The 20921-nt window shown below is 44.9% G+C and overlaps 1 protein-coding gene and 1 pseudogene across 1 annotated transcript; both read right to left on the bottom strand.

The window, feature by feature from the left end:
* Positions 1-6306: 6306 nt before the first annotated feature.
* LOC101705785 (olfactory receptor 2C3) lies at positions 6307-7263 on the bottom strand. The gene is given in 1 exon segment (XM_013067874.3): positions 6307-7263. A coding segment is annotated over 1 exon segment (957 nt).
* Positions 7264-13336: 6073 nt separating this feature from the next.
* Positions 13337-15959, bottom strand: LOC101705403 (chondroitin sulfate synthase 1 pseudogene; annotated as a pseudogene).
* Positions 15960-20921: the final 4962 nt, after the last annotated feature.

Below are 20921 nucleotides of genomic sequence, written 5' to 3'. Positions count from 1 at the left end.
GGGCAGGCAGGATGCAGCAAGCACCAAGCATCAAGCAGCAGCAGCAGCAGCAACAGTGATCCTGCCTCCCATCTTTCCCTTTGTATCCCACCCAGGCTACAAGCCTATTGGTTGGTGTCACCTACACCAAGGATGGGTCTTCCATTATTCATACCCAGAATTATGCCACACCGATTTAGGTATCACACACCCTTAATCTCATGTAATCTCACACACCCTAGATCCAGCCAGCTCAGAAAAGCCCCACCCATGAGTGCTTGGGGCTTTGGGAAACATCTAGATATAAGGCATATTGGGGGGACATTTTGATCTAAACTGTAGCACAGTCTTTTCCCATCCTAAAGGCTTTTGTGTTGATAATCTCCTCAATATCCTTCACTAAACACAGCAGCAGTCTGTTCATGTGGTCCAGAGAGAATGTCAGCTAAGCTGTATGGTGATTTTATTCCACATAACTTCTTTGCCTTTTGTCTTTATGGTCTCTTATTCATGTCATGCACTTACCTAGATAATTTCTAATTTGATGATGATAATGGTAAGAGTGCTAATCTTGGTGATGATGATGACATTGTTGATAGGGATTAATAGTCTTTCCTCATATGTGGAGAGGTATACTCCTCCTCCTCATCTTCCTCCTCCTTTTCCTCCTTCTCCTTTAGCTTCTCCTCATCTTTGCTCCTCTTCCTCCTCCTCCTACCCCTACTCCTCCTCTTCTTCTTCTTTTTTTACTGGTTCAAATGTAATCACAATTTTGGGTCTTGAATTAAGGAAATCACAGGTAATAGAAGTGAGAATGGGAGTGCGTATGTCATCACATGTTTGGAGCAAGGATGAAGCCACTTTTTTGGGGCCTAATTGGAAGCTGAGGCAGTCCCATGGCAGTTCACACTATTCCAGGGAAAGGGTTATTTGAAAGTTAATGAATTTGAGCACACTGTGCTTGTCAGTTGTGCTCAGTCTTGCATGGCCTTTCTAAAGCTTGTGAATCATTTTCCCTTTGTCTATTTATAGTTTTAACATGTTTATTCTGGTGTCTGCCTCCTATGGCAGTGATGCCTCTCAATCTGTGTGAATTTATCCCCTTGAAGCCTGGGAGTTTCCACCCCTGTTGTAGCAGTGTGACCCATACTGTAAGTAACACCCACAGTCTGTGAAGAAAACTGGAAATCTTTTCTGAGGACACAAAAGACCTCAGAGAATAGATAACTTAGGCAACAGTCCCAACACAATATCAGTATTGTAGTTTCATTATTACATAGAAACTATACCCTTACCATATTAAAAATTTCATAGATGCAGGAACTTTTGAGGAATATCAGTTCTAGTGCATGGGTATTCACTCACTTATGTCCATGTGTAGCACACTGGGCACAATTTCTAGTGTATTTGGTTTTGCTAATGTGTTGGGTTTTAGGGTGCTATGTGCTGTCCTGTGTACTTTCCTAACTCTTAGAACTTTACTTCTCAAAGCAGCCTTTTGAGTCTGGTTTCAGTACCTTCCTTGCATGTAGAGACAGAGGGCTGCACAGGGGTGAGGTGGGGATGCTTGGTCATGAAGCAAGGGGCCAGGCCTGCAGCACACATGGGTTGTGCTGAGGACAAGGGTCAGTCCACCAAGATGTTTCTCCTGCCATGGAAAGGAGAGCACGTTTAGCCCTGATGTGTGTCCCAGCAGGAGGCAGCTCTGGGTGAGCAGGAAGGGAGCTTATGACTTCACTTGGGTGGAGCAAAACATAGTAATACCCATAAAAATATGTTTGACAAATAGAATAAAGGCAGATGTTGTGCTCTGTTAGATTACAAGGTGAGTTTTATATCCAGAGTTATTGTCGGTGCATTACACATGGACATGGGTGAGTGAATTTCCACGTGATAGAACTGATATTCCTCAGAAATTTGTATGTTGATGAAATTGTGATTATGGCAGAGGTATAGTTTCTAGGTAGTAATGAAACTACAAGTAGTGATATTGTTTTGGGGCTAACATGTAAGTATTTGGGAAATATTGTATAACAGGCTATGTCTCCTCTTTTCTCTATTTCCCTCCCTCTCATGTTCTCCTTCTCTCTGAAACACACACACACACACACACACACACACACAAGAAAGAATAGATTGAAAACCTAAGCCTGAGGTAGAAATCATAAAACAACAGGCTAAGAAATCTCAGGCACAGGAGACTTTGTATTTCTATGCATAACTTCACAAACATACAAGGGATGATCGAAATATAGAGCAGAGATTTACATTAAAGTTTATTATAGTAAATACATATTGTCATGGACCATTCAAACTCCCTCCTCACACTGAAGACGCATATCACTCTTACTGGTTTCTGAAGCAGTCCTAGAAGTCCTCCTTCTTCAGTGTCTTTATCAGGTTTGGTCAAGAATACAGTGAATGCCAGAGCCAAGTGCCAAGGCAGCTCCCAAATGCACCATGCTGTGTCGTCATCCACCTTATTCACCAGATCTAACACTGTGTGGCTTCTGGTTCTTTCCCAAAGGCAAAATGTCCATGAAAGCTAAATGCTTTGAAGGGATTCAGCACATGGAGGCAGCTATGAAAGTGCAGCAAAGATACAAAAGAGGACATCAACAGCTGCTTCTGCAAGTGGCAGGAATGATGGCATAAACGTGTTCAAGGCAAGGGGGAGGATTTTGAGGAAGATCAATAGCAATGTATTTTTTACTACAATAAATATTTCAATAATCATACATTTAAACCACATCCTACAAAGGCATTTCACAAGCCACTCCTGCCCCTAAATGACCTGAAAGCATAAAACTCAGCTTCATCCAGGTGTGACCTCCTCACTTGGAATGTTGGGCCTGAGACCCTGCTTCCTATGTCTGGTCTCTCCTGTTCAGGTGCACAAGCCTCCTCTTCTCAGATCCACCCTGGTGGCTCCCTGCCTGGGGCCAGGGGGCTCCTCCCTCTTCTGTCCCACTCTATCCAAGACATTGAGTGCACCCTGCCAACTGCTGTCACCAATCCTGTCTGTGTCCAGAGGGGATCCCCATACTCCTCTGGTCTGGGACCCCACCACAGACCGCACACACCATCTGCTTGCTCTAGGCCCTGTCAGTGCAGACTCCCCAGGATCAGTCTCCATTTGGGCCTAGCGTGTGCTCCATACGCTGTCTGTGTGGACTTGACCAGGGTCCACCATGCCCAGGGGTTCACTCCACAGTCATCAGTGATGAATCCAGCACCACCACCTTCCCATCTATGTGCTCTGTGCCCCTCTGCATGGACCAGCAGGACTGGAGGTGGCTGAGACTGGGTCCAGACAATGGGAGCACACAGTGAGAGACAGTGAGGGTGCCTGGAGCCAGCAAGTGTGCTGCCCCTACCTTCCATCCTGGGATTGCTGCAGCTGGCATGGCCCTCTCTGAAGATCGCAGCCTTCTTGGCATCTCTGCTTATACAGCCCTTCCACTTTCACTTCTCCTCCTCTCCTTGCCCTGGGTTCCTGATCGTCTCCCTGGTTTGGGCAGAGTCCTGCAGTAACCCTTGCATCCTCTCTGGCTTTAATTCCAGTTTTCATAATACCCTTGGTAGATTCCGTAAACCTGTGTATGTCTTTGGAATTTTCCTCTTGACTAAAATATTCAAATGGCACACTTTGATGTCAGCATGTTCTCAGGATCATGATTATTTCAGTAGCCCCACAGGTGATGGCAAAGATCAGCCTGGCTTTCCCCGAATCTGGACCCATTTCTGCCAGGCTCATCACATTCTCCCTGTGGAACAGCAGCAGGCAGTGGGCGGTGCTATCCATCTCCTCATGAGCTCAGGGGAGGAGCAGAGGCCCTGCACTGCTGGCAGAGATGGGAGACAACTCTGTGCTCCAGAGCTGAGAACCAGTGCTGTGTGGGTGGTGAGGGGGATGTGGAGAAACACAATTGGGTCAGAGAAGTACAGAAGTGTGGTGCAGAGGCAGGACCTGGCTTCAGTGCAGGCGCTGAGGAGAGCAGGCCTGAGGCTTCCTCCTTCTGAAGGCAGGTTCTGAGGCAGTGAGTGCTCCACATCTGGCTTCCCACTCCCCTGATGACACCTGCAGAACCTGTCTAAGACAGAGGAAGTGGCTACAACCCTTGTGCCAATAATTTACATTCTGAGGGTCATGGTAAGAAAACAATTCAAAGAGAGAAAGACACCTATGCACATTTCAGATGGAAAAATAAACTGAAAACACAGCTCAAATACCCACACACCATTGTGAAGCCAGGGCCTTCACCAGCTGGAAGGATCTTCAATTCTTTCGGGGTCATTCCAGAGACTGACTCAGTGGGGACCTTAGGATTTTCAAGGAGAAAACACTCAGAAAGGGCATAGCGTTCTGAACCGGGGATGAGCCTCTGGCAGCTGACCCTGCTATGTGGGCCTCATTTTCCTCAGCTGCAAAATGGGGCCATGAAAGTGCCTAACTCATGCCCTACTGTGACAATGTGTGAGCAGATTCGGATGAACTGCCCCAAAATGTGCCTGGTGAAACCCAGCAATTAGTGTGTGGAGATAACTCATTGATATTAGTAAAGGAGATAAAATTGTGCCCACTCTTCATCAACTCCACACGTGATTAAGCAAATATAATGGGAATTGGGATGAGGAGGCTGTGTGAATGGATTAACATTTTGGCTGAACTTAGATCAGTACTTCATTTCATCATCTTTTAATCCTGTTCTTATTTTAGATTGACTACTCACATGTGGGAGATTGGTTCCCACATTACACACACCTGAAGATGCTTTACAACTATCAGAAATGCACGTTGCTAAGGAGGAGTTTCACAGTTGCTAGGCTGAGCTCTTATTGGCCTGACACTGTATGTGCAGTTTTATCCAAATCCAAGTCTCCCTGTATTTGCTGGTATTGACCAAAAAAAGCCCTCTGTGAGCCAGTGTGACACTTAGGAATGTGTTTGATCAGAAAGTGGAAGTGTTTTCAGAGTGCAGGACTTTGAGGGGGAGGAGGTGGCCTGAAGAATAACCATGCATGATGTTGTGAGTAGATGATTCCATGTGTGCTGTGCTCAAAGATAAGCACCAACACCACTTTCTCTCTGAACAGGATTTCTGATCTTTACATGCTCAACATCCTCAACATTATCAGACTGCTTTGAGCTTTAAATCAGAACAGCCAGTGACAGCCCATGAACTTGATTTATCTCTCTCAGGATGGTATTGTGTGCTGAAATAGATTTCCTTCAGTGAGGGCCAGTGGGTGTGTGGGTATAACAGCAGGGCAAGCCAAGATAAAAGTGCATAATTAGACACTTCCTCACATGTCCTGCGAACAGGTCCAGAGCTGCCCTGGAGAGTCTAAGCCATCACTGAGGAGATGCAGATAAGCCAGTGCAGAGCACGACTCCAAGCCCTCTCACCACTGATGACACAGCTCAGCTCTGCTCCCTGGACACACGGATCTCCAGGATGATGTCTCTGACCAAAGCCAGTCTGACACCAAATGCATAGGGTTCCCCCGGAAGCAACTGTGTCTCCTGGAAGTCGGGCCCTTTCTGTCATCACTTACGTGGCGCTCACTTCAGACCCTGCAGGTTCCAGGGCTCCATCCTGCCCACCACCCTCCCTCAGAGGGAAGCCCAAGCCAGCAGCTGCTTGTCCCGTGCATGGGATCTTGGGCTGGGCATGTGCAGGAAAGTCTGCAGGGCTCAGGAAGACACTTTCTGGGGTTCAGGGACTAGTTATGCATAAGAGGACTCTGTCCCCACCCTCAGGCAGGTACAGGCTTTCAGGATTTCTGTGCCCAAACTGGGACCAAATATGTGTCTCCTACTACACCCAAGGGGGCTAAGTAAAAATGTACCCACATCCACAGACAGATGTGGACTTACATCTCAGTGGAGGGCTGACTGTTCCTACAGTTACCTGATCTGTACAGGGTTGTGAATGTGAATCTCGCAGACTCACTGTGCACATTGGAAAAACATAAAAGGCTTCCCACAGCTCAGGCACACTGCATGGCAGAGATTATTATGAGCAATTAAGAAAGCCATATAAAATTAATGTATATATATGTATATCTCCCACAGATATGACAGCATTAACAAGATGACAATAATCTATATGTGACATATAAAATGATACAAACAATTTAGTAAGGTTTGGATAATTAATGAGAAGTGAAAACAAAGTGTGTTCTCTGCACCTTGGCCTGACATGGTGTATGCACACTGGTGCCTGCTCCCCCTGGACTCCACCATGGCCCCTCTGGGCCTGCTGTCCAGAGTCACTGTTGTTACAGCCTTGCTCATCCCCTCAGCAGTGGCCAGTGTCTCTGCTATTCTCTAGCCATGCATCCTGAGGCACCACAGGGCCCTAGCATGGGGTGGCCCAGCACCCCGTGCATGTCCTTGTTCCTCAGGGTGTAGATAAGTGGGTTCAGCGTAGGCATGACTACTGTGTAGAAGAGCACCATGAACTTGCCCTGCTCATGGAAGCCGTTCATGGCTGGCTTTAGGTACATGAAGATGATGCTCCCACACAACAGGGACACCACAGCCACGTGGGATGAGCAGGTGCTGAAGGGCTTTCTCCCCTTGGCCATCCTCATGCTCAGCATGGCCTTGGTGATGTGGCCATAGGACAGGAGGATCAGCCTCAGGGGCAGCACCATGTAGACAAAGCTGGCCAGGTACATCTCCAGCACATTCAGCCTGGTGCCCACACAGGCCAGCTGCATGATGAGGGGTATCTCGCAGAAGAAGTAGTAGATGTGGTTATTCCCACACAGGGGCAGCAGCATGGTGAGCATGGAGCCCACCAGGCTGGTGCTGAGTCCATTGAGCCAGGAGGTACAGGCCAGGCCCATGCAGAGCCTCAGGTGCATCAGGACCATGTAGTGCAGTGGTCTGCAGACCTCAGCATAATGGTTATAGGACATGATGGCTGTGAGGATGCACACAGTGGCACCCAGACAGTGTGAGATGTAGAACTGAGCCATGCACCTGGCATAGCTGATGGTTTTCCGAAGTCCGCAGAGTTTGACCAGGAGCTGGGGGATGATGCTCGTGGTGAAGCTCACATCCAGGAAGGAGTGGTTGGCCAGGAAGAAGTACATGGCTGTGTGCAGATGCACGTCCATGCAGGAGAGGAGGGTGATGACCGCATTGCCCACAAGGGACACCCCATAGAATGATGCCATGACTACAAAGAGGACAGGTTCCAGCGCTGGCCTAGCAAAGAAGCCCAGGAGCACAAACACACCCTAAGAGCTCCTGTTGGTGATGTCCATCATGTCTCCAGCCAGGCAGGGAGCAGGGGCCACCTGAGGGCGTGGGGCATGGAGTTGAGGCCTCACAATGGACAGTGACCAGGATATATGTCCAGAGAAGTGCTGTCCAGGAGTGTGCTGCCTTCTGATGGCCAGCTGGAGACATGGCTGAGGCCGTGGGGACAGCCCCACCTGGGGGAAGAGGGAGAAGCATAGTGCATGACTCAGCACGGGGCTGGAATTGCAATCTTACTCCTAACAGCAACATCTAGCTTCACCTAAACACTTAGTGATGGATTTTTTTTCCTAATATATTTCTTCATGGGTTTGTTATTCATGTACAATAATGTTATTGAGTTTTACGTGTAGTTTTGTATCCTGCTACGTTGCTGAACTTGATTATTAGTTCTAGGAGTCATTTGATGGTTTTGGGGTCTTCTAAAGGACCCTGTCATCTGCAAACTGATAATTTGACTTCTTCCTTTCATTTCCTTATCCCTTTTACTCTTTCTCTTGCTGATTGCTCTGGCTAATGTTTGGAGGACTATGTTGAATGGGAATGATGATCCAGACACCTATGTCTTGTTCCTGATTTCAGGAGGAAAGCTTTCAGGTTTTCAATTTGTTGTAAATGGCTTTCATCAGATTTAGACATGGTCCTTCTATACCTGTTTCCTTCAAGGTTTTTATAGTGAATGAATGCTGGATTTTGTCAGGGGCTTTTTTTTTTTTTTTTTTTTGCATCTATTGAGATGATCATGTGATTTTTGTCCTAGCTTTAGTTTATGTAATAGATTACATTTATTGAGTTGTGCATGTGGAACCATCCTTTTACCCATGGGGTGAATCCTTGTTTTTGATGTATGATCTTTTTTTGATGATTGCTTTTTGTTTGCTAGTATTTTGTTGAGGATTTTTGTATCTATAGGCAATAAAGAAATTGGCCTGTAGTTTTCTTTTCAGTTTGCTCCTTGTCTGGTTTTGGAATCAGGGAGTTTCTAGCCCCCAGGAATGACTGTGGATGTACTTCTCCTCTATCACTTTCACTAAAGAGTGTGAGGAGTATTGCTGTTATATCATCCCCAAAGGTCGTGTATAATTCAGCACCAAATCCTGGACTTTTCTTAGTTGGTAGGGCTGTTATTACAGCCTCAATTTCTTCTTCTGTTATTTCTGGTTATTGTTTAGCATCTTTATATCTTCTTTATTCAATTTTGCTAATTCATATGTGTCTAGAAATCTGTCCATTTTGGCAAGATTCTCCAGTTTGTTGGAGTAGTTTTCAGAGCAGTTGTCAATAATTTTCTGGATTTCAGTGGTGCCTGTTGTGATTTCCCCTTTTTTATTCTGTGTTGATGTGGGTCTGTCCTAACTTTGATATTTTTGGCTAAGGGTTTGTCTATTTTGTTTATTCTCTTGAATAACCAGCTCTTGGATCTACTAATTCTTTATATTTTTTTAGCTACAATTTTATTATTTTCTGCTCTGATCTTTATGTTTTCCCTTCTTGCACTAGGTTTGGGTTTGGACTGTGCTCATTATTCTTGATTTGCCCTTACTACCACCTAGTTCCAGAACTTTTTCATGACCCCACATAGAAAAATCTATATGCATGGGACAGTCACTCCCATTGCCCATCTCTCCTCAGCCCTCAGCAACCCCTTTCTGCTTTCTCCTTCTGTGGATCTCATGACTTTGGATATTACACATAAGTGGAACCACACCATATGTGGTTTTGGTGTCTGGTTTCTTTCTCTCCGCATACTGTTTTCCAGGTTCTGCATGGTGTGGTCCATGTCAGGTGTTCACTGTGACTTACAGCTGAGCATTTCACATGGGACAACTCTGCCTCCTTGTGTTTGTTCCCCTCTTTGTGGGTATTGTGCTGTTCCCACTTTTCTGCCTCTGTAAATGCAGCTACTCCAAATGCTCCCCCACTCACCATGCCTTGAGTGCTTCTCTTCAGTGGTTTGGCACAAGCCTGGGGCAGGGCAGCTGGTCTGTGCAGTCCTGAGCCCTGTTACTGGTGCCTGCCACAATTTCCTGTTTAGCAGCACCATTTACCCCCACAGGCCACATGTGGCCCCCTTCTCCACATCACCACCAGCGCTTGTGATTTCCAATTTTAATTTTCTCTCATGGCCATTGCAGTGGGTGTGAAGTGAATTCTAGGGTACTTTTGATTCACATTTCCTAATGACTACTAAGGCTATGTGTTTCCTGCTGTGTGTTGGTCATGTGCTGATCTTTAAAGAAATGTCTACTCCAGTCCTTTGTGCATTTTAAATTTTTTATTTCTTTGCTGTTGAGATGTAAGAATTTTTTATATATTGATTTTCTTTCACATTTTCTAAATGTTGTCTTTTTACTCTTGGTGGACAAAAAGTTTCAATTTTTTTATTAACTCCCTTATTGCAGTACATACTGATTATGTTCATCATTCACCATGGGGAGTTTGTCTAGGTACATAGCACGTCTTAATTCTATTTTCCCCTCCCTCCTCATCCCCTCTTTCCCTTTCTTTTGGGAAGGTCATACATTTGACCCAGCTAGTCCCTTAGACATCTTCCCAAAAGACTTAAATTCTTCATACCACAAGGTTTCACTTTCCATGAAGTTCAGCTCATAGATTTCATTTCTTTTGTTGCTTTCTTTTTGCTGTTATGTTTAAGAATCCATTGACTAATCCAAATAATGAGTATTTGCTACTATGTTTTACATATGAGTTTTGTATAAATTTAGGTCTCTAACCTATTTGAATTAAGTTTTGTATGTGGGTTAAGAGAAGGAATCAGTCCTTATTCTCTAGAAGATATAATTCCAGTTGTCACTTTTCCCATTGATACTTTGTCAAAAATCAATCAACATAGATGTATAGATTTATCTATGTGGCTCAATTCTCTTACATCAATCTAGTTTTATATGAATAACTTTAGAGAATGTTTTGAAATTTGGAAGTGTGTGCCATTAAAATTTATTGTTGGAGTTGGTTATTAAAATTATTTTGGCTAATCCAATTCAAATGAATTTGAGAATTAAATTTTTCATTTATAAAAATACTCATTGGGAAGTCATATATATGTTATACATAATAGAGTATACTCATTCATAAAGAGAATAAATTAGAGTTATTTGTGGGAAAAAGGGTGGATTTTAAGACTATAATGCTAAGTGAAATATGACCTACTCAGAAGGCTAAATATCATACGGTTTCTCTAACATGAGAAATTTAAAAATGTAAACAATTTTAAGAGCCAAATAAAAGAGAAGTAGCAGGAAACAGGGAGCTAGACTCAATGGAGATGAAAAGGGATCTGGAGAGGAAGAAGAGGGGAGGGGAGAGGGGGAGTAAAATGTTCAGCGTGTGACATAGACACATACCCATTATTTGATGGCTTTGCTGACAACACTAAATTCTCCTTGGCTAACTGAGGTTTAAAGAAAGCAAGCTGATCTGTACTCCAGGGAGTGGGGTTCTGTGTCCTATATCCAGTGCTACCTCTTTCCCTGAGAACCTTTCCTTTGAGTTCATCTGTACAGATCAACATTTATGGCCATCACCACGGACACACTGAGAAGCACCTTGTCTCAGCCACTTTCCCAGCAATGGGACGAAATACCTGCCACCTGCAACTTAAAGGAAGAGCCTTTTTTTGTGGCTCACAGTTTCAGTGGGGTCAATCCATGGTTGGTTGGCTCCAAGGCAGAAATGGCCTGGTGGGAAAAGCCTGCTCCCATCACAGTTGGCTGAAGGGGAAGGAGAAGGGAGGAGCCAGGGTCAGCCCCAGTGACCATTGCAACAGTGCCCCACCCCCTCATGGCTCCTTCAGCCAGGAACTCATCCATGGATGCCTCCAGGATGGGTACAGTGCATGCTAGGATCTTAGGGAACATCCTTTATGGAAATCAGGAGTGACCTCTGAATCAGACCCATCATAATGCTGGGTGAGCTGCCTGGAGCGATTCCATGAATCTTGAATCATGTCTGTGGGACTCAGCTCAGGGATTCAGTCTCCTGGCCCCAGCTGAGGAGACACTAGGTGCCCCATTGGCTGAACTCCCTCTCTGTTACCTACCGTCCTTTGCCCTGGGCACCTTTACTGTGTTTAATGCTTCCCCAAGCATAGTGTGAGAGGCACAGGGCCAGGTCTTCCCCGGGGCAGATTGTATTTGCCAGTGGATGAAGCAGGAAGGAACACAGGCATGTTCACACATGCAAGGACATAGTCAATGTTATGAGCAAGCCCACCTCGTTCTCCACCTGTCTGTGGTGAAAGATTCCACGTCCTCCCGCCTTGCTTCCTGAGCTATGCATCACGCTGTTGTCGACCATGACTGCCAACCCCACAGCACAGACCCCAGGACTCCCTCCCATGTCTAAAGGCAGCACTGCTCCCCTGTCTCCTCCTTCCCCCCCAGTCACTGGTGACCGCTTTCAGTCTCAGCTTCTAGGAGGCCAACTTTCACTATGGCATGTCAATCAAAAATAACATTAAATTTTTAAAAATAAAGGAGTTTTGCATACTTGCAAAATAAGTTTTACAAATTTCTTTTTTTTCCCTTAAATTCTTTTATTGGTACATTTTAGGTATATAATATGTTTACATTTATCATTGGGTGCTTGTACCTGAACATGATGTATCTCTGTTCTTATTTTTTCCCCATTACCTGTGTGTACTTCTTAATCCATTCTGCCAGTCTATTTCTTTTTATTGGTGAATTGAAGCCATTAGCATTGATAGTTATAATTGATAGATATTAACTCATCCTTGTCTTTTTTTTTTTTTACAATAGAAAAATATTGTCCACTGGTTTATTTTTCCAAATGTGCAACAGGCTATTTACAAATAAGTTGATCTCCAATGATGTGTATTAAAATGGCAAGCCTATCAACTGTTTGAAATCTAAACAAAAACAAATTTTATTAAGGCACATTTGATCTGTGAGTTGAAAACAAACACTCTGGTGTAATGACAGATTCATTTTTGTCCCCAAAACACATGAGCACCAAAACTGTGGAAGAACACTGAATATTTTAGTAAAACAGGAATATGAAAATTAAGGAGGGAAAAGGTATTTTCAAAAGGAAATCTTTGGAGACCGATGTACTACAAGTAAAACATACTAACCACACTCCTGGTGCATATAAATACCAGTAACAGGTACTTGGCAATGGTAGCACTCTAAACCCAGGATATTCAGTAAATTAAAGGGATTTCAGATACAAAGGATAAACAACAGCAACTAAAACATGAAGTCACTATCTCCACCAGCTCAGCACAGACAGGACAAAGGAAGCAAACCAACGGTTCCTCCCCAATGTTTTCAGGAGGATGTTTTCATTTGTGTAGCTTGCATACATTAGGATTATTACAATAACTCTTCTTTGCCATTCTAAATATTAATATTTACCCTCTAAAGAGAAGGGTCAGGAAGAGAAGGAGAAGCCCACCCCTTCTTGGAATTCACACCAGGTCCATTTGGGCCAAAGGAACAGCAAGAAGAGCCACCACTGAGCCTGCTGTGGCTTCCTCCAGCCCTTGCTCACAGGCGCCTACTTGACCGTGACCTGTAGAGCGTGGTTTAGGGGAAAGAATCAGAGGACAATGATACAACTCTTATCATGTTTCCTTTTTTACAAGTGGAACACATATTGGCTTTTTAAAGAAAAAGCTGTTGTTAAAACCAAACCAAATCAAAGGTAGAATCTGCAAGGCTAACGGGCACAAAAGAGCATTTACCAGAGTTACAGTGTTTCCATCACAATGATGCTTCGTAGGCATGTTGTTTACATTTTCTGCATAGGACTGCAGAGAAGGGGTCTGGAAAAAATGTAAAAAACATAAAAGTTTTGTTCATCAGGTACATTTCAAGTCAGGCTTTAACAGATCTGCTACATAATGTTCAGCAAGAAGATGTGTTCAAAGGCAAACACTGATCACATTTTTTGTTCAAAAAGCTCAATCTTAAAGGAGTCTTATGTAAGAAAACCACTTGGAAAATATATCCTTGTATGGACTTCAAAAATTGATCATACAAAAATTTTTTGAAAAATAAATTAGATAATTAAAAATGTCTTTTCCAGCAAAGCTGGACATCAGGCTGTCCTCATGGAGCCATTACTATTGCTGCTTTTACTGTAACCTGGATTGTTTTTTTCTAGCCACATTTCAGCCAACTGCTGCGTAGACCCATATGTTGATACTTTGGAACCCAAGCACATTTTGTACTGTTTGGGGTCCAGATTGGGGTCACAGAACACTGGGTGATGGACATGGACTACTCCCACTTCTTGGCTCCTGAACATCTTCAAACCCTCCTGGGCAACGTTGTTGAAGAGGTCCACGTCCTCCAGCCCCCACCCCTGGATGGAAACATCAAAGCCACCCATGCGGACAAGGTCTCCTTTATAAATACAAGTGATGCTGAACCCATAGTTTCTCCAGAAGCCAGTTTTCTGACTAAAGGCAAAATGGTTGTCACTGGGAACTTTCCCGCTATAAACAATCTTTGGATCATACTGGCTAAAGATGATGGGGAAATATATTTGTTGGCCCAGAACCATATTTGCTCAACATCGTTACAGGAATTCCATAGTAAACACCAGGTCAACATCACAGAAGAAGAGTAGAGATTCATTATTAAATTGAGAAGATCCTACTTCAAGGGCCAGAGCTCTTGGAAACTCTCCAGACACAGGCAAAATCTGCATGTCCGCTTTTGGATACTTGACACGGTAATCTCTCATCAGTTCAACTTGCTTGGCCTTGTCAGGGTTGGAGTCGGAATTGAAAAGTAGAACAACTAGCTTGACATTCTGATTGCGAATGAGACACATCTTCTCAAAGTTTCCCATAAATCTCACAAACATGTCAAAATGTCCAGACAAAGGAATCAGGATGTTTATCTTCTTATCTTTGGGCTCTTTGCACTCGTTCTTGGACCCCGGGGAGCTGGAAGGGAAGAAGTTTCTTCAGGGAATTGGAGAGGAAGGACAGGGAGCCTGAGTCCTGATTGAGCCTGTCGGCCAGCTCCTGTGCATCCAGCTCCTCGTGTTCCCTGAGCTGGATCTTGCTGAAGGTCTGCTGCAGGTATGCGTGCCTCCTCACGGGCACCATCATCTTCTTCCCTTTGTGCTTCTTGTACAGGAGCAGCAGGTCCAGGATGTACTCTGGCCCGTACAGGGGGTTCATGCGCCGGTAGCCGTACTGGATCTCTTTGAAGTCGATGATGCAGCCTCGGGTCTTGGCATTGGCATTGATCATCTCCATCACCTGCATGACAATGTTGTCCAAGGCTTCCCTCCGCACAGAGTCCATTCCTCTCCAGGGGAGCTGGCTGTCGGCAGCCGAATACAAGTGCTTTCCAGTCAGAAACTCCCACTCCAGAATCTCCTCCCACTGGCGGGCCTGAAAGCACATGAAGGAAGGGGGGATGCCCAACTGGAGGGCTTCCTTGTGGATCTCTGTGCTCCTGTATTTGCTCATCGGGACGATTTCTCGGTGGAGCTGGATTGTGCGATGCCTCAGCTCGGCGATTTTGAGACTGAACATGTAGCTGTGCAGTCTGTATTGGTAGGGAGGGTTTTTGTTGGGATGTAATGTGATAGCTCGGTGAATTTTACTGTTGTGGAGATCTCTAATGTACCCCGTCTTGTTCTGTTCATAATTCTCATAAAAAAAGCTGCTGCATCTCGTAAGAGCAGACACACTGCACACCAGCGAACCTCCAGACACACCTTCCCACCTCCACGTCCTCGTGGGTGGTGTACATCTCCTGGAGACACTTGCCAATGTGCGGGGCCGTCCTCCGAAGCACCTCTCGGCTCATGATCACACCAGGGCCCCCCATGCAGAAGTTCTCACCGGGCTCAAGGGCCAGTTTCCCCATTTCTTCTGTCGTGCCCAGTCCTGTCTGCCCAAGAAAGAGGGGCTCACTGCTATTCAAACTCCTCAGGAAACTCTCCAGACGATCTCCTTTGATGTAAACGTCATCATCTGCTCTCATAAACCATTCATACTTGTCCAAGTAGTGGTCATGCATGTACTTCAGCATCATAAAAGACTTCTTCTGGGGTGGGTAGGAGTCATCCACGCCCCTTAGAGGCGCTATCAGAATTGGTATAGATGTATCTGAACCCTCACCAGAGAAGAACTCAACTTTCCCAGGAATTGTCTTGGACCACGTTCTGTGTGCGGCCACGGCGCGGGTCTGCAGGTATTTCTGGGGGGTCATGACGCCCACAAAGATAAAGTTGCCTTTGCGCTGGCCGCCATCCCGGCCCGCGCCTTGTGGGCAAGGCTGCACCCCCCGCACGTGGCCTTGCACCCCGCCGGCCTGGGAAGCCACAGCCCGCACGGAGCAGCATCCCGCGAGGCACGGCCGCCAAGGGCCGCTGCGCTCATCGTGGCCCCTGAGCCGCCCTCAGGCCCCGCGCCGCCCCTTTGTTCCGAACGCCCGCCCCGCCGCCGCGGCCTGCACCTTTAAGAGGGGACCATGCCTGGCGCGCGCCAGCGGCAGCTAGAGCGTGAGGCGGTGGCCGCTGCTCCTCCTGCTCGCGGGCTGGGACACGGGGCCAGCGCGAAGGTGAGGATGGCAGTGGCAGCTGATCCCGGGCAACCCTGCGGCCCTACTAGCGTTCCCTGGGCTGGCTCGGCTTGGCTCGCGCTGCCCCTGACCCTGTCGTCTTCGTGGCCTGCGCTGCCTCTGCAGCCGCACATCCTCCAGTTTAGCTCGCCATTGCAACAGGAGCCAACTCATCCTTGTCTTGATGTTTTAATATTGTTGGCTCTTTTATTTCTTGTTTTTTCGCCCTTTCTTTTTAGTGTCTTACCTTGCCTGGTGGCTTCCCTCTGTTAGGCCTCAAGGAGTTGTGACTTTCATTGTCTTTTTCTAGGATATTGCTTAGAATTGTTTGGAGTGCTGGTTTGGTATTCATGAAATTTCTCAGGTGTTCTTTGTTATGGAAGTATCTTATTTCCCCCAACAATTTTCAAAGATAATTTTGCAGGATACAACAGTCTAGGTTGGAAGTTATTTTCTTTTAGGGCCGGAAATACTTCACTCCAGGCTCTCCTTGATTTAAGGGTTTGTGTTGAGAAGTCTGCCATGATACTGATGGGCTTTCCTTTTTGTTTCTTTTCTCTGTCTGTAGGATTTTGTTCTTCTGTTGGGTTTCTGGGATCTTGACTATTATATGTCTAGGTGTAGATTTTATTTAATCATGGGTAGTTGGAATTTCAGATGCCTCACTTATCTGTACGTACAATTCTCCACCTCTGTCTGGGAAGTTTTCTACTATTACTTCTGTGAACAGTTTTTTTTTTTTTATGTCAGTTGTACTTTCTCCTGTTTTTTTTTTGAGGTCTCCTACAGTCTTATGTTATTCTTTGCATCATCTAGCAGCTGTTGGATTGATTTCTCATGGCCCTTTATTATTTTTAATAAATCTCTGTTTTCATGGTCCTTCACCACAATTCTGTCTTCTATATCTGATATTCTATCTTCAGATTCCCTTAATCTGCTCTGCATGCTTTCAGTGGAGTTTTTAATCTCCTGAATATCTGTTTGAATCCACTTCATGGATTCCATTTCTTTCTTATGTTGGGCAATCCTGGTTTCCATTTCTTATGCTGAGCAGTTATGACTTCCAACATCTTTCTTAGCTCATCTATTTTTTTTTTATCTGTTTCTGTTCTAGAGCCTCTAATCATGTGTTTTACTCTGTTCACCGTCTCTGTAGTTATCTGGGAGATTATTTCTGCTTTGAATTTTTCTAGAGCCTCATTCATCTGTTTTGTTACTTCCTGTGCTATCAGTTCAGGGTGTCCACGTGGTTCATTATTAGACTTTTGCACCTCGTTTCCACCAGAATTTGCCTTTTGTGGTGTGGAAGTCTGAGTTTGTACCTTGCTTAAATGTCTTCTCATTTTTGTTTTTGGTACTGTCCTTGGTTTAGTTCCTGGGTTGATACTTTGAAGTTGCTGATTGTAAGTGTCTTTGTTGATGTATTTAGAACACTTAAGGAATGATTGCTTCTCAGAGGTGTCTTCCAGATATAGTTAGCCTTTAGGTTTTGAGTCTCTAATGGCACTGAGGCTGTCTCATTTTCATTATACCAGGAAGGACAATTGATTAGATCAAATCACAACACGTTAGCCCAAGTGATAAAATCAGCAACACAATAGCATCAAGTGCCTCTTCGAAAATGACAATTTTGGTGGTTATCAATCTATCACTTTTAACTGTGTGAATTTAATCAAAATCAATGACCAACCCAACATATGTTTATAGTAAATAAACTCTTCAATATAGCAACTTTACCCTTCAGGATGGGGAGTTAGAAAGAGTTGGGGAGGGAGGGATAGGTAGTTAGAAGGATAGGGGAAGGTTAGCAGTGAGGCCAGAGGACATAGGCAAGAGAAGGAAAGAGAAGAAAATAAAAATAAAGAAGAAATATGATTTAGAGCAAGAACAGTATCACAAAGGGAGATGAAGTAGAATGTAGGACAGCAAGGGAGAGAGAGGGAGATAAAGAAAAGAGAAAAGAAATAAAAGAGAAAAATAAAAATGTTAAAAGAGTAGAAACATGGGAAAAAAATTAAAAATAAGAGCAAAAAAACAGTGGTAATTTTGAAAATAACAAATAAAAGATAAAAATGAAGGGCCTTCTTCAGGGTATATCTCTGCTGTCACAATAGACAACGTGGGCAGCAGTGTGCAGATTCAAGTCAATGAGGATCAGTAAGCCAGTCACAGACCCGTGGGATTCAGGCAGATTTCTGGCTGCAAGTCCCAAGTTGAGCTCCCTGTCCTCCTGCAGGGTTGAACTCTGCAAGGTTCTCTTGCAGGTTCCAGCTGCCTTTCCCCTCAAGATAGTCCAGTTTCTGATGAGATGTGATGATCTCTCCAATTTACCAAGTCTGGTGGTCTGGTGTGCCTTTATTGCAGAGTTTCTCTTCACTTTTCCAGTGGGCTTCAGTTTTCATTAGGGAGCCTGAGAGAGGCCCTCTCTCTCTTGTTCACTTCTGCAGCTCAAGACAATGGTCTTTATGTCCCGCTGTGCCTCTGTAGTGTGGAACCAGGTAGCTGCACAGCCAAGAGGCCAGAGGTGGGGTGGACATGGGGCCATGGTGCCGGGCACCCATGCTGGTATGCTGGTGATGGGTGGGCATTCCCGGGAGTCCTCACAGCCTCCTTCTCCTGATTGCAAGTGGGCATGGTAAGCCAGACAGAGTGGGGCTCCAGTCATCCTGGGGCCACTCTGTCCAAGCTGGTACACTTGCAGCTAGTGGGCATCTGCATACTTCTTTTGTAAAAAACATGGAAGGGTCAGGGATTCAGCTCAGTGGCACCATGTCTGCGTCACAAGTGCAAGGTCCTTAGTTCAATCCCCAGTAAGGGAAAAAAAAGAAAAAAGAACACGGAGACATTGCTGCATGTGAAGTCGGTTGTACTAATGAGGCAGGGTAGTTACAGCACTTCAATGATGTGTCAAAACTGCCTACTCTTGAAGCTGAGCCAAATTAATGACTGAGGCTGATCCAATCAGAGATGAAGGCACCTCCAGTCCTTTCTTACCATGTCATGTCCACTTAGTAAATGTTGTTATTTCTTACATCATTTGATTTTCATGTAACACAAGTAGACATTAAGAAAGAAAATATAAAAACCACTATTTTTACTTCTATGAAAAATAAAACAAAATTTCATACCAAAATAATTAAATAGTAAGTAGTTAATACAGTGATTGCCCATGAGAAGTGAATGCACCCTGGCCTCACAGCAATGGAGTACATCTTATTGATGCTTACAAGTGTGAAAAACTAAAAGCCAAATACAATTTAACTCAATTCACATATTTACTACAAGCTCATCCTAAGTAGTGAATATGGATTACAAAACCACTTCTGAAGTGGAGCCCTGCTGCAGGGAGAGCATTCTGTGAGCTCCAGGGAAGGGTGGGTCCTGGGGTGCCAAGGTGGCCTGGGAAGATCATAGCTGGAGCCAGTGACTGGAATCAGGACAGAGGGAAGGGCATCCTCAGGCCTACCCAGACCCTGTATTCAGCTGGAAGTGTCCATGTGCACAGTGTGGCCCAGGCCTTTTGCTTGTGGCAGTGCAGGGGATCAAACCCTGGGCTGGGCAAGCAACCACCACCAGCTACAGCCTACGCTTCAGCATCATGGGGAGCTGGTGGGAATGGTCACTGATTTATCATCACTACATTAATTACTGAGAATAACATACGAGAAGAGAACAGGTTTTGACAGTGTTCAAATGATAAGAACTTCCATAGTCACTTCAGAGAAGAACACCAAATTAAGATTACTAAACTCTATAGAAATTAATTTTTCTACTTACTGTTGAACTGAAACCACATGCTTTTCTTCCACTATAAGTTGTTGTAATAACTTGTCGGTTTCAGCCTGTCAACCTCCAATCTTACTAGCATGTTGTTATGGTTTATGCCTAATTAAATTGAATTAATCTTTAATTGACACATAATAAGCCCTAAGTTTGTAGAGTACAGTCTGATACCACAATGTGTGCAATGGGTTGATCGTCATCACTGATAGTGCTTATCAGCTTATCATTTCTGTGTGGCAAGAACCTTCAGGATCCTCTCTTTTGGCTATTTTGAAACATAAAGCATCACCATTCTTGACGATCTCTGTGTGGAGCGGGACACCACACTCAGCCTCCTGATCCCAGTGAGTGGGGTACCCACTCGCCAGCTCCCTGCCCCGTCCCCAGCCACTGGGAACCCCACTATCTCCCCAGAGTATGATGACTTCTGCATTCGGTACAAGAGTGATGCTGTGCAGATCTGGATCCGTCCATCCATGTCTCCCATGTCCCACTTTGCACAATGCCCTCAGATGTGGATTTCCCTGGTGACCAGTGAAGTCCAGCATCTTTCTATGCACTGTTGGGAGTTTGATGACTTCCTGTAGCAGCATCCTTTCAAGTCCTTTCCCATCTCAAAAACAGATTTATTTATGTATTGAGATATTGGATTATATGATCTTTTTTGGGAGGGTGGATATTTTGGAAATAAGCTCCTTGTCTGAGGCAAGGTCCCAAACATTTTCTCCTGTCCCATAAGTTGCCTTTTGGCTGCATAGTGCCTGCAGTTCATAAGGTATGATGCACTTACCATTTGTAAAGAGGGCAGATCTCTCCTTAAATTTACCACAGAAAACAAAAAGAAAAAGACTGAAAGAGGCACTGAAGGCGGTTGGAAGTGATGGGTGTGTGCACTACCCAGATGTGGGGACATCAGCAAGAGTGTGTGCGCCTGTACACACTCACAGGACTGTGTACATTAACTGTAGCATCTTCAAAGCCCCAATTATACCTCACTGAGTCCCGGGAAAAAAGAAAGGGGTCCTTGAAAACATCTTTAACACGTGGAAGGTCAAAGGTGCAAGGGGCAACCTCCCTTAGGCACATTTGTAAGCCAAAGGGCACTTGTAGGGTTCTGGTGTTTAAAATATTTTTATTTTTCTTATTTTTACTCTCTAGATGTTTCTCTTCCAAGCACAGAATAGTCTAACAAGCCAAAACGCTTGTGGTCAGACCTGGGGTACTGGGGGCAGGGGGAGCCCAGCTGGCTTGATTATCAGGGTAAATGGAAAGTGCTCTGCTTCCCAGGCAGAGGTGGCCAAATTTGCCCAGGC

Source organism: Heterocephalus glaber, unplaced genomic scaffold, assembly GCF_053883595.1.
Source record: "Heterocephalus glaber isolate CG9 unplaced genomic scaffold, H.glaber_assembly_v1.0 deba00001461, whole genome shotgun sequence".
Lineage (NCBI taxonomy): Eukaryota > Metazoa > Chordata > Mammalia > Rodentia > Bathyergidae > Heterocephalus > Heterocephalus glaber.
Note: the sequence above shows the minus strand (reverse complement) of the source record. Positions and strands in the feature narration are given on the sequence as shown.